Source organism: Oncorhynchus mykiss, chromosome 17, assembly GCF_013265735.2.
Source record: "Oncorhynchus mykiss isolate Arlee chromosome 17, USDA_OmykA_1.1, whole genome shotgun sequence".
NCBI lineage: Eukaryota > Metazoa > Chordata > Actinopteri > Salmoniformes > Salmonidae > Oncorhynchus > Oncorhynchus mykiss.
The window spans coordinates 52,691,368-52,704,945 of NC_048581.1; the positions used below are offsets into that span (position 1 = coordinate 52,691,368).

General features: G+C 40.8%; 1 protein-coding gene across 1 annotated transcript in view; it reads left to right on the forward strand.

Annotated features, from left to right (window-relative positions):
- Window positions 1–8,265, forward strand: part of LOC110494073 (metabotropic glutamate receptor 2) — a 60,011-nt gene extending 51,746 nt beyond the window's left edge. Inside the window, exons 6-12 of the mRNA XM_021568769.2 lie at window positions 1,880–1,998; window positions 2,106–2,270; window positions 2,532–2,645; window positions 2,755–3,186; window positions 3,480–3,719; window positions 6,917–7,103; window positions 7,497–8,265. Of these exons, the coding sequence (XP_021424444.1) occupies window positions 1,880–1,998; window positions 2,106–2,270; window positions 2,532–2,645; window positions 2,755–3,186; window positions 3,480–3,719; window positions 6,917–7,103; window positions 7,497–7,555 (1,316 nt within the window). The 3' untranslated portion in view covers window positions 7,556–8,265. The remainder of the gene's footprint in view (window positions 1–1,879; window positions 1,999–2,105; window positions 2,271–2,531; window positions 2,646–2,754; window positions 3,187–3,479; window positions 3,720–6,916; window positions 7,104–7,496) is intronic.
- The last annotated feature ends 5,313 nt before the right edge of the window (window positions 8,266–13,578 follow it).

The window sequence follows — 13,578 nt, forward strand, 5'->3', positions numbered from 1 at the left end:
TCAAGGCAAAGGGTGGCTACTTTGAAGAATCTAAAATATATTTCGATTTGTTTAACACTTTTTTGGTTACTACATGATTCCATATGTGTTATTTCATAGTTTTGATGTATTCACAATTATTCTACAATGTAGAAAATATTAAAAATAAAGAAAAGCCCTTGAATGAGTAGACGTGTCCAAACGTTTGGCTCGTACTGTAATTTATTGTTAAACTGTATATGTACACCACCTGACCAAAAGTATGTGGACACTTGCTCATCAAACATCGCATTCCAAAATCATGGCCATTAATATGGAGTTGGTCCCTCCTTTGCTGCTCTAACAGCCTCCACTCTTCTGGGAAGGCGTTCCACTAGATGTTGAAACATTGCTGCGGGGACTTGCTTCCATTCAGCCACAAGAGCATTAATGAGGTAGGGTACTGATGTTGGCCGATTAGGCCTGCCTCGCAGTTGGCGATTCACTTAGAAGGGTTAGAAGGGATTAAGGTCAGGGCTCTGTGCAGCGAAGTCAAGTTCTTCCACACCGATCTCGACAAACCATTTCTGTAGGAACCTTGCTTTGTACACAGGGGCATTGTCATGCTGAAACTGGAAAGGGCCTTCCCCAAACTCTTGCCACAAAGTTGGAAGCACAGAATCGTCTAGAATATCATTGTATGCTGTAGTGTTAAGATTTGGCATCCGCCAAACCCAGATTCGTCCATCGGACTGCCAGATGTTGAAGTGTGATTCATCACTCCAGAGAAATAATTTCCACTGCTCCAGAGTCCAATGGCGGCTAGCTTTACCCCACTCCAGCCGACGCTTGGCATTGCACATGGTGATCTTAGGCTTGTGTGCTGCTGCTCGGGCCATGGAAACCCATTTCATGAAGCTCCCGACGAACAGTTCTTGTGCCGACGTTGCTTCCAGTGGTAATGTGGAACTCGGTAGTGAGTGTTGCTAGGCGCTTCTGCACTCGGTGGTCCCGTTCTGTGAGCTTGTGTGGCTTACTACTTTGCGGCTGAGCCATTGTTGCTCCTAGACATTTCCACTTCACTATAACAGAGCTTACAGTTGACTGGGGCAGCTCTAGCAGGGTTGGAATTTGATGAACTGACTTGTTGGAAAGGTGGCATCCTATGACGCTGTCACGTTGATAGTAATTGAGCTCTTCAGTAAGGCCATTCTACTACCAATGTTTATGTATGGAGATTGCATGGGTGTGTGCTTGATTTTATACACCTGTCAGCAACAGGTGTGACTAAAATAGCCAAATCCAGTCATTTGAAGGAGTGTCCACATACATTTGTATATATAGTGTACCATTAATGTCATCAGAAATAATACATTTAATCTATTCTTACATTTCTTATTTTCAATGTGATAACACAGAATGTAAGAACAGACCGGAAGCAGCTCAGAATCACATAGTAATAATGTTATTACCTGAGCTAGTCCTAGAATGATGTCTAATTATAATTGAGTATTAAATGTTTTATTTAATCATCAATATTGGTACATTGGGGCAATTTGAAACAAATGCAGATCTGAATTGACCGTGAGATTGGTTTCGCAGTTTATGTTGTGTCCCTGTTGAAAAGGGTTTGGTGATGATTTGATTTGCAGTGGGATCAGTAACAAATAGGGACTCAGTAAGATGCGTAGTTAGAGTAGGCAAACAGTGTGCACTATTTTGAGAAGATGCCTCATGAATATATGTTGCATTAAATAAATGAATTAAAAAGCAAATGGATAAGATAAAGGAAACATTGACATAGCATCTCAATTGTGATTTCTTTTCTTTCATATTAAAACTCAATATCTAACTAAAATGGAGAGTTGTTCTTTCTTCTGAAATGTCATCATTGATATACAGTATCTCTGTTTCCCGTCAGCTCCCTTCAGACCTGCCGACACGGAGAACATTGTGCGTTTTGACGCCTACGGGGACAGTCTGGGCCGCTACAACATCTTCCACTATCACAAACAGGATGATAAATACGTGTATAGGAAGGTATGTAGCTCTTCATCCAGGAGTGCTGAACCACGGCTGACCCGGTGTGTGTGTCTGGGGATGGGGAAAAAGGAAGAAGAATAAAGTATCTCTCCTTTCCTCTTCAGGTGGGTTACTGGGCCCAGGGCCTGATCCTGAATACCAGCCAGGTGCCATGGAGGGGCCCAGCCGGAGTGCCCCCCACCTCCCAGTGCAGTGATCCTTGCAGGAAGAACGAGGTGAAGAGCATGCAGCCTGGAGATGTGTGCTGCTGGATCTGCATCCCCTGCCAGGTAATACATCCACAAGCAAGGAGAGATTCATTTCTTTTTTCATTGTATCGTTTATCCTCCAATAGTCTGCAGCTCTCTTTGAGGGTGTGTTCCGCTCGGCGCCATTCATTTCTACCGGTTGAATATGCACTACCTTTCTTGGGTGGGGTTAGGATGAAGGTTAAGTTTAGGGCTAGGGTAAGTGGATAGTAAGTTGAAATATTGTTGATAGTTAGTTTGTAGATGTTCTGTAGATGTTTAACTATCTATTTCCCCTGCCAGCCCTACCAGTACCTGCTGGATGAGTTCACCTGTGCAGACTGCAGCTTCGGACAGTGGCCCCAGGCCAACCTGACAGGCTGCTTCGACCTCCCAGAGGAGTACATCCACTGGGAGGTATTGTCACTATTTTACCTTATTTTTCTCCTCTTTTTAAAATATGTGTCTGAGTTTTGAGACATTTAAGTGTGAAATAACACTTTAAATAAACCTTCATTTGATTTAGGATGCCTGGGCCATTGGGCCCGTCACAATCTCCTGCCTGGGCATGTTGTGTACCCTTTCCGTGGTGGGCCTGTTCTTCAAGAACAATGACACCCCTGTGGTCAAAGCCAGCGGCCGGGAGCTGTCCTATATCCTCCTACTCGGAGTCCTAATGTGCTACAGCATGACCTTCATCTACATCGCCAAGCCCTCGATGGCCGTGTGTACCCTACGTCGACTAGGCCTGGGAACCTCCTTCGCTGTGTGCTACTCGGCACTGCTCACTAAGACCAACCGTATCGCGAGGATCTTCAGCGGGGTGAAGGACGGGGCCACGCGGCCACGGTTCATCAGCCCAGCCTCCCAGGTGGCCATCTGCGGCGGACTTATCTCCTGTCAGCTCCTGGTGGCTGTGGTCTGGCTTCTGGTGGAGATGCCTGGTGTCAGGAAGGAGGTGGGCGTAACAGAGTTGGATTCCTAACATCACTCCCTAGCCTGAAATGTTTCCACACAAGCTATCAACTCATTAGCTTTTGTCAAGTGGGGGGGTCATGTATGTTTGCAGAGCAGATGATCCCTGGTTCCAGCCCAGTGAGGGTCAGGGAAGAAAGCTATACTGTTAATGAAGCACAGTGATATTATTGCCCATCACATGAGCATAGAAATATATAATAATATTATATATTAATATACTGTATACACTACTCTATTTCCTAATATGGTTCTGTTCTATTTAATTATATGGAGGTGAGCCCCGAAAGGAGGGATATAGTCACCCTGAAGTGCAACAGCAAGGACTCCAGCATGCTAGCCGCTCTGGCCTACAACTGCGTCCTAATCGTCCTCTGCACAGTCTACGCCTTTAAGACCAGGAAGTGTCCAGAGAACTTTAACGAGGCCAAGTTCATTGGGTTCACCATGTACACCACCTGTATCATCTGGCTGGCCTTCCAACCCATCTTCTACGTCACAGCCAGCGACTACAGGGTGAGTGGTAAAAATATACTCCAATTAGGGTTGTAAAATGCTGGTAACTTTACCAAAATGTCTAGATTTTCCAGAAATCCTGGTTGGAGGGTTCCAGATTTCCTGCTTATTCCCCTTCTGATTCTGGGAATATTCTAACCAGGACTTCTGGACATTCTGGGAATTTGGAGAAAGTTACTGGAATTTTGCAACCCCAACTCCAATATATTGTAATGAAATGACGGAGTAGAACGAGGTAATTGTACCTATCAACACTAGGGTCATTACGATATTAATGACAAGGTGGGTATATTTTCATTATTAAAGAAATCTATAAGTCTTTGAATGTGTCTTTAATGTACCAATGGATCTAGGTGACATACTGTACATAAATTCCTTTTGATCATCATCATCATCATTTTGATCGTTCCTCGTATAGTCATTCTCCAAATGAAGTTCCTTATCTAATCTAAAACTCCAGTATTGCCATTTATATACATTACATTATGATTTGAAAATAATGCTTTTTTTTTCTCCCTTCTAACATCGACAATGAAATGTGCAGGAGATTTCCCCCAGGGAATTTAGATAGGAAGACTCTTCCCACTGGGCAAAAACTGGTTGAATCAATGTTTCCACGTCATTTCAACCCAAACATTCTATATGAAAACGTTGAATCAAGGTGAAAAACTGATTGGATTTGAAAAAAGTCATCAACGTAAGGGACCTTCGTATTTTAAACCTAAATCCAATGACATGGCGGAATATTTGGTTGATTTCACATTGAATTCACGTTAGTTGACAACTCAACCAAATGTAAATCAAAAGTATATGTTAAACAGATGTCCATGCCCAGTGGGTTGTTCCTAGCATTCCTCTACAATATTGCCATGGCTTCGTTTTCCAGTTCTCAGCTGAGATCAGTTCAAACAAGGGAATAGCTGGGCTTCTTAGGGCCTGATGCTAAGATTGTCTTAGTTATCTACAGATAGCCATCTGCTTAACTGATCGACTAATCAACTAATGAACACCCAGACCCAGTGACCCAGTGTGCCCCTTCTCAACACCCAAATGACGAGCCCAATATGACACCACAATACAGCCTAACAGGATAGATGACTTACTGTATATGTTATATCTATATAAAAATATAGCTTAAAGGTGCTTTCATCACCCTGTTTCAGACCTACGCAGTCTTTGTTGGCATGTAAGCAAGATAAAGAGAGACAATATGTATACAACTGACACAAAAGTTCAGTCCAGGGTGTATGATAACTGGGACCCAAGGCTGAATCTAGTCTAGTCTAATGCCTGTCCGGTTGGTGTTGGTGTGCCACTGGGCTCTGGGAGGAGAAAGGAGAGGGGGAGGAGGAGGGAGTCTCATATTGGTCTTGCATCAGAATCATGAGTCTCCCCAGGCTATCTCCTCATCATCTCTATGGTGTTCTATGTACTAGCAAAAAAACACCTGAGTTGAAAGAGAAAAGTTTGAGAGAAGGGGTGAGAAAGCAGGCTAGAAAGGAGTGAGAGACTGGATGAACAGTATTAGGATGAGTGTACATATTGAATATAGATGATGAGTGTTCATATTGGAGCTGTGGTAGACAGAATAATTAAGCTAGGAAGAGGTTTTGGCTATGCAACAGAACGCTTTGCTCTCTGTGTGCCATTAATAATGACAGCAGTTGGGCTCAGCGTCCTGCATTTCAACATTGGAGATGTTCTCACATGAAAGACAAGCTGTGTTGTTCATTGAATTTCAATGAACCTGGGGTCTCATATGGACATGGACATTCAATATTCCAGACTGTACTTCCATCAACCGTCAAATGGCAGACTTGTTCTCTCTCTCTTTCTCTCCTGATTTCTAAGTCATCTTCTCTCTCTCTCTCTCTTAAAGCTCAAGGCTATTGATCTAGTCCAGTGCCATGGTTCGTTAAATTATCTTGTGTTAAAATATGCATTGAATAGCTCCTAGGTAGCTAAATGCCTACTGTTTCTTTACATACATGCATATATATATTATCAAACCTGATGCTTGTTGAGGTCAGCGAAGGGCCATAGACAGCTCTTGGAAATTCACACTCAACTGTGACTTGGACAAAAGTTGTGTCACACTGTCATAGTGTTATTTCATTAGGGTGAAATGGAGTTCAAATTCAACAGAAACAAACCTGAAAGCCTTCCATCATACTATTATGGATTGTGCATGCTGTTAATGTACTACATAGATGTGCTTTGATGCTCAGAGTCAGACCATTCTGTTGTGCGAACTGGTGGTCTTTGCATGCGGAAACAGCAGTGGTACGAGGCAGCCTATTGGTTGGGAAGACTGAGTAATCACAGGTTAGGAGTCAGAGCAGATTAACGATGGGCTCATGATGACAACCCAGGGCCCAGATTCACAGAATCTTTTAAAGAAGACATTTCTTCTTAACTGCCATGTTTTCCTTAACCATAGGCTTAAGACGAAAGTTAAGCAAAGTTGCTATTCCTTAAAAAGGTTCTTGGAAATATGGTTGCGCTATTTCTTATGTTTCTCCTTAAGCAAAAAGTGAAGAAGAAATTAGATTCTTGAAAATAAAGTCATCTTAATTCCAAGATAGCTAAACCCATGTCTTAAACTCAGGGCAGTGAGAGAACAAGCTCATGAAAGCAATTGAACGTTTAATTCACTCAGAAACTTAACCTGAAAATTTCAGTATTGATTATTTTAAACCCAAGAACATGTTTTAGAACAGGAATCTCAGTAAGAAATATACTAACATTATTGCCATTGCTAGCTGGATAGCTAGCAAAAACAGTTGCCTAGCAACAAATATTTTAAGAAGATATTGGAGAAGTTCGTAAGAAATTCATTACATCTTAAGATATTGTTGAAGAATTTCACTTACAAACTATCACATGAACTTCTTTTTTTTAAGAAGCTTCTTAAGTTTTTGCATAAGAAGTGTTTTGTGAATCTGGGCCCAGGATCTGCCAGGACAGACAGCAGTGGCAGTCATTAGTGGGCACAGTTGAATGAGATTTCCATCAGTTTGGTCCACCAGAGATGCTCAACTGGTTGGCAGAAATGGCAGATAGCAAAAGACCACTACAGTCACTGGTCTTGGAATAGAGCTCCATCTCTGTCAGGAAACGACTAAAAGACCCCAGCCCTATCAGTATATTCAGTGAATCCTGATGATTCAACCTGTCTCCTCTATCTCCCTATACAGGTTCAGACCACCACCATGTGTATCTCTGTCAGTCTGAGTGGCTCTGTGGTGCTAGGCTGTCTCTTCGCTCCTAAGGTCCACATCATCCTATTCCAGCCCCAGAAGAATGTGACCACACTAAGGGTGCCTGCCAACCGCTTCGGGGCCACGGTCACAACATCAGCCTCAGTCCCCAGCTCGTCGAAAGGTAGCTATCACTGGCAAATTTGAACGTTTCAGTCATTGTTGGTGAACATGACATACATCTCATGACATAAATGTTGCTGACCAAAGCACACAAGATTTGGTTATGGGTTCCAAAAATAGTGAGCCTTCATCTGAAACATACATAGGTCTACTGATATTTATGATCACAGTGGTAGAGGTGTCTGTTGCGTTTGGCAACTATATAGGCGTATGCAGAACACTACTAAAATGTACTAAAACCAGATCCCTAAGTTAAATATTTTAGCTTTAATCAATGTGAAAAACAAGCAAGTTATTTTTTATTTTCTTTAAAAAAAAAAAAAAAATCACATTTTTACTCTCTATTTTGTATTATTATTGTTGCATCAGCCTCTCTCTGCCTGTGTGCCAACAGCGGTAACAACGGTGTGTAACGGTCGTGAGGTGGTGGACTCCACTACGTCCTCTTTGTGAAGAAGGTTGAGCTGCTTGTATCATTCCTCCGTTCTCCAAACACAAGCTACAGTGCCATCTGAAATCACCCCCTCTCATCCAACAAAGCTGCTGATGACATAACGCTCATGCCATATCTCAAGTCCCATTTACAGTAGAGACAAGTAGAGGCTCTCTCTAGTCAGACAGAGGACTGTGAAAGCTAAATTATGACTATACATACCAGTATTACGTAATGTATGAGTGTAAATCCTTTTGGTATAGATTTAACAACATTGCATTGATTTTATTTGGTTTCAGGATAGACTTGTCGTTGAATGCGCTGCTGTATGAAGGGTTGCAAAGGGAGGGTATATTACTGAAAACGTTTACCAGTAAACTAGCTGAATTTTGGTCATTTTCAGGTTTCTTTTGGAATCGAGTGGCCTTTTTAGTACTTCAGATTATCACAGGTGTCTGTAATTATGAAATAATTCAATAAGTTGATTTTAAAATAAAAATACAAAGACAAGCAGTAAAACATTATCCTAAATATAAACCATCAACTTAGTGAACACCGTTGGTGTTTAATATGATGGTTTCAGCATGAAATATCCTTTATTTATGTTTTACACACTTATTTTACTCTTTCAATGTCTATGTTGTAAATGTTTTGGAATCAAACTGGTGGCAGTTGTGAAATAAGTCAATAGTTGGAAGAGTTAATGAAAACAATTGTTGATTAGATGCTTTTTTCATTAATTAGGCTATATTGTCCTGAACTTTATGGTCTATCCACTAGAAACTCATGGACAATATGCACACAGATATAAAAAATGAATACTATATATTATTTTTTATTTTGTTTTAAAGTTATTCAAGTATAAATTAACAAGATCAGTTTTCCATCCCAAATGTGTGTGTGTGTGTAAAGTACATGTAGGAAAAATAATTGCACAACAGTCCTGATGGAAAAGGCTAATTTGTTAACTTTCCAAATGTCAACAAAACACACTAGACAAGGTGGAATCTTTTTGTGTGCGTAAAATTAATAAAAATTAATTATGTGAGGAATTGTAATGGAAACTCCTTTATGCGCAAATATTGTAAACTTGGGAGTCACACGATGGTCTGTTGTTTGGTCCTCCTACTACAACTCAGGAAAGCATGCAGTTTATTAGGCTACAGATTAATTCAATTATGAACGTCACAGGGTGGTGAAAGTGGACAGTCATGAGCTTGATGCTACTTTCCAATAAATATCGAGGGACTTATTCTGGTGACACGATGATCAATGCTTGGCTGCTGTTTGACAAATGAAAATAATCTCTCTCTTGTACATAATAATATCATCATGTAGGCTATACCTGCATTGTACCTGCCAGCTGTTGGCTAGAGCATGTGCCAAGACCAGAGTGGACACATTCGCTATATAACACAAAATACATGCTGACAAAAAAAATCAGAAGAGTTGAAAATAAGATGGAAACCCATTTAACATGGGAATAGAAATTCAACCACAAAAGTAATTATGTGCACTACGTCATCGCGCACATCCTTTTCCCCACAAGTCAATTTGATGGAAATATGACCATATTGTATGCGCATATTGTTTTTATAGAGATTTTAGAATATTTGCATTAAGATCTGTCGCAATTGGATGGAAACATAGCTATAGATTGAAATAGATTATGTTAATTACCAAAATTCCAGTAGCTTTGGTCAATTACCGGTAGCTTTGCAACCCTAGCTGTACGCCTTACTGTCAGTACAGAGAATCCGTATTGTGAATAAGGTGGCTCATGGTGTCATACAGTTATGTGAATACAATATCCAAACGTTTTACTTCTCTTCCAACTACTAGAGTTAGTATTATTAACACAAAACACTTATTTTGAATTAATTCTCCCCCTGCCTCTTAAACTACATTGAAAAAAATATATAAATGCAACATGTAAAGTGTTGGTCCCATGTATAATGAGCTGAAATAAAAGATCCCAGAAATTATCCATAAGCACAAAAAGCTTATTTCTTTTAAATTTGGTGCACAAATTTGCTAACATCCCTGTTGGTGAGATTTTCTCCTTTGCTAAACTAATCCATCCACCTGACAGGTGTGGCATATCAAGAAGCTGATTCAACAGCATGATCATTACACAGGTGCACCTTATGCTGGGGGCAATAAAATACCACTAAAATGTGCAGTTTTGTCACACAACACAATGCCACAGATGTTTAAAGTTGAGGGAGCGTATAACTGGCATAATGACTGCAGGAATGTGCATCAGAGCTGTTGCCAGAGAATATAATGTTAATTTCTCTACCATAAACCACCTCCAACAACATTTTAGAGAATTTGGCAGTATGTCCAACCGCAGACCATGTGTATGGCTTCGTGTGGACAAGCGGTTTGCTGATGTCATTGTGAACAGAGTGCCCCATGGTGGCAGTGGGGTTATATGTGCTGGCATGAACTAAAACAATGAACACAATTGCATTTTATCAATGGCAATTTGAATGGACAAAAATACAGTGACGACATCCTGAGGCCCATATTTTAAGGTATCTGTAACCAACAGATGCATCTCTGTATTCCCTGTCATGTGAAATCCATAGATTAGGGCCTAATGAATTCATTTCAATTGACTGATTTCCTCATATGAACTGTAACTCAGTCAAATCTTTGACATTGTTGCGTTTATATTTTTGTTCAGTATACATTTGAATGACATGAGATTAACCATAGTGAAAGTGATGATTAAAAACTAGGCTACTATCAGCATGGACAATGTTTTAACGTAGACTTTGGTGAACCAGTTTGTGCTTTCTTGTAATTTATGTAAATAAAGTGTTATTTTTTATTATTAAAACAAATTGTCAGTGTTTATTTTGTTCACAAAACTCCAGAGACACCAGCAACGAACTGTAAAGAGCCACTACCTCATCTTAATAACCTCAGAAATATAATATCCTTAAATGTTGCAGGTGTATCAGCATTCTGGATCGACCATCAATACTGAGCAAAACACTGATTATTACCCAGCACCGAGTGTGTATATTCCAATGGCTAAAGGATGCACAGAGGTACTCTAACCAGAAACGTTAAGTCCCCTATTTAGGGGACTTTGAGAGGTTCTGGACCGGTTCCAACTGACATTTGTGTACAAAGCGCTCCATGAACATCGCAGTGTCCAGTGCCTTATAGTGTCAGAAAACACCATATGTCTGCATTGCACTACCACTGTCAGCAGAGTTGACTTGAAGTGTCAGGTTTCACACCCTACATTCACGTAGGGAGGTGACGTGTCACATTTTACGGCTCATCCTTTTCTGGGATCCCTCTGAATAAAGGCGCTAGAGCCTGGGAGATCTATTAAAAAGGGAACAGTCTAGCAATTTCAGCAATTGTGGTTTCATCTCACTTAGAGCTCTCAACATGAAGAAAAACACTAAATCATTTTGTAGAATTGAAACAACCATTCCTCTTGGTCACAGAGGGAGGAAAACACGTTGTGCGTAAGGCTGAAGTTGTAACAAGTCTGCAGACATTTAAATGTTGTCTCTGCATCGCTCAGAGGATGCTTGGCAGAAAATGCTCGGTCGTCAGCCATATAAAAATGGGGCCAAATTTGGGCTGTCACTAAATATGTCCATATTTTACTATACAGTGATATCTTATAGTAAGTCTTTATAATTTCATTGTTACTATATTTATAAAGCATTTCAGGTCATTTCAAGCCCTATTCCCCCACTTTTGAATAGAAATATAATATTTTTTAAAATATTTGTACTGGGTACAAATTTGTGTCCTCAAGTGAGTACACCTCAGCATTTTTTAATTATTATTTTCACCAGGTGAGTTGCAGATCTTCCTAGAACGATGCAGCATTACTTGTTATTGTTTATGGCCATCTCGGGTATGTCTATTTAGGCAGAAATATATTTTTTGTCCAAAAGGTCTTATCCATCGCAACCTCAGTGTGAACAATTAGCGCCGTCATCACCTAAAAATCTAGCTAAATCTATGTTCACGTCGAGGTAAGCAACACTTAAGCATGCATGAGCGCACCAGCTGTTCCGGACAGCTTCTGGACAGAGTGATTGATCACGCCGATGTGATTAAACAGGTCAACATTCACAAGGCCTTGGGTCCAGATGGATTAGCAGAATGTGTACTCCGAGCATGCGCTGACCAACTGGCAAGTGTCTTCACTGACATTTTCAACCTCTCCCTGACAGAGTAATACCTACATGTTTCAAGCAGACCACCATAGTCCCATGTGCCCAAGAAAGCGAAGATACAGTGCCTTGCGAAAGTATTCGGCCCCCTTGAACTTTGCGACCTTTTGCCACATTTCAGGCTTCAAACATAAAGATATAAAACTGTATTTTTTTGTGAAGAATCAACAACAAGTGGGACACAATTATGAAGTGGAACGACATTTATTGGATATTTCAAACTTTTTTAACAAATCAAAAACTGAAAAATTGGGCGTGCAAAATTATTCAGCCCCCTTAAGTTAATACTTTGTAGCGCCACCTTTTGCTGCGATTACAGCTGTAAGTCGCTTGGGGTATGTCGCTATCAGTTTTGCACATCGAGAGACTGAAATTTTTTCCCATTCCTCCTTGCAAAACAGCTCAAGCTCAGTGAGGTTGGATGGAGAGCATTTGTGAACAGCAGTTTTCAGTTCTTTCCACAGATTCTCGATTGGATTCAGGTCTGGACTTTGACTTGGCCATTCTAACACCTGGATATGTTTATTTTTGAACCATTCCATTGTAGATTTTGCTTTATGTTTTGGATCATTGTCTTGTTGGAAGACAAATCTCCGTCCCAGTCTCAGGTCTTTTGCAGACTCCATCAGGTTCTCTTCCAGAATGGTCCTGTATTTGGCTCCATCCATCTTCCCATCAATTTTAACCATCTTCCCTGTCCCTGCTGAAGAAAAGCAGGCCCAAACCATGATGCTGCCACCACCATGTTTGACAGTGGGGATGGTGTGTTCAGGGTGATGAGCTGTGTTGCTTTTACGCCAAACATAACGTTTTGCATTGTTGCCAAAAAGTTCACTTTTGGTTTAATCTGACCAGAGCACCTTCTTCCACATGTTTGGTGTGTCTCCCAGGTGGCTTGTGGCAAACTTTAAACGACACTTTTTATGGATATCTTTAAGAAATGGCTTTCTTCTTGCCACTCTTCCATAAAGGCCAGATTTGTGCAATATACGACTGATTGTTGTCCTATGGACAGAGTCTCCCACCTCAGCTGTAGATCTCTGCAGTTCATCCAGAGTGATCATGGGCCTCTTGGCTGCATCTCTGATCAGTCTTCTCCTTGTATGAGCTGAAAGTTTAGAGGGACGGCCAGGTCTTGGTAGATTTGCAGTGGTCTGATACTCCTTCCATTTCAATTTTATCGCTTGCACAGTGCTCCTTGGGATGTTTAAAGCTTGGGAAATATTTTTGTATCCAAATCCGGCTTTAAACTTCTTCACAACAGTATCTCGGACCTGCCTGGTGTGTTCCTTGTTCTTCATGATGCTCTCTGCGCTTTAAACGGACCTCTGAGACTATCACAGTGCAGGTGCATTTATACGGAGACTTGATTACACACAGGTGTATTGTATTTATCATCATTAGTCATTTAGGTCAACATTGGATCATTCAGAGATCCTCACTGAACTTCTGGAGAGAGTTTGCTGCACTGAAAGTAAAGGGGCTGAATAATTTTGCACGCCCAATTTTTCAGTTTTTGATTTGTTAAAAAAGTTTAAAATATCCAATAAATGTCGTTCCACTTCATGATTGTGTCCCACTTGTTGTTGATTCTTCACAAAAAAATACAGTTGTATATCTTTATGTTTGAAGCCTGAAATGTGGCAAAAGGTTGCAAAGTTCAAGGGGGCCGAATACTTTCGCAAGGCACTGTAACCTGCCTAAATGACTACCGCCCCGTAGCACTCACGTCTGTAGCCATGAAGTGCATTGAAATGCTGGTCATGGCTCACAACACCGCCATTATCCCAGAAACACTAGACCTACTCCAATTCGCATACCGCCCC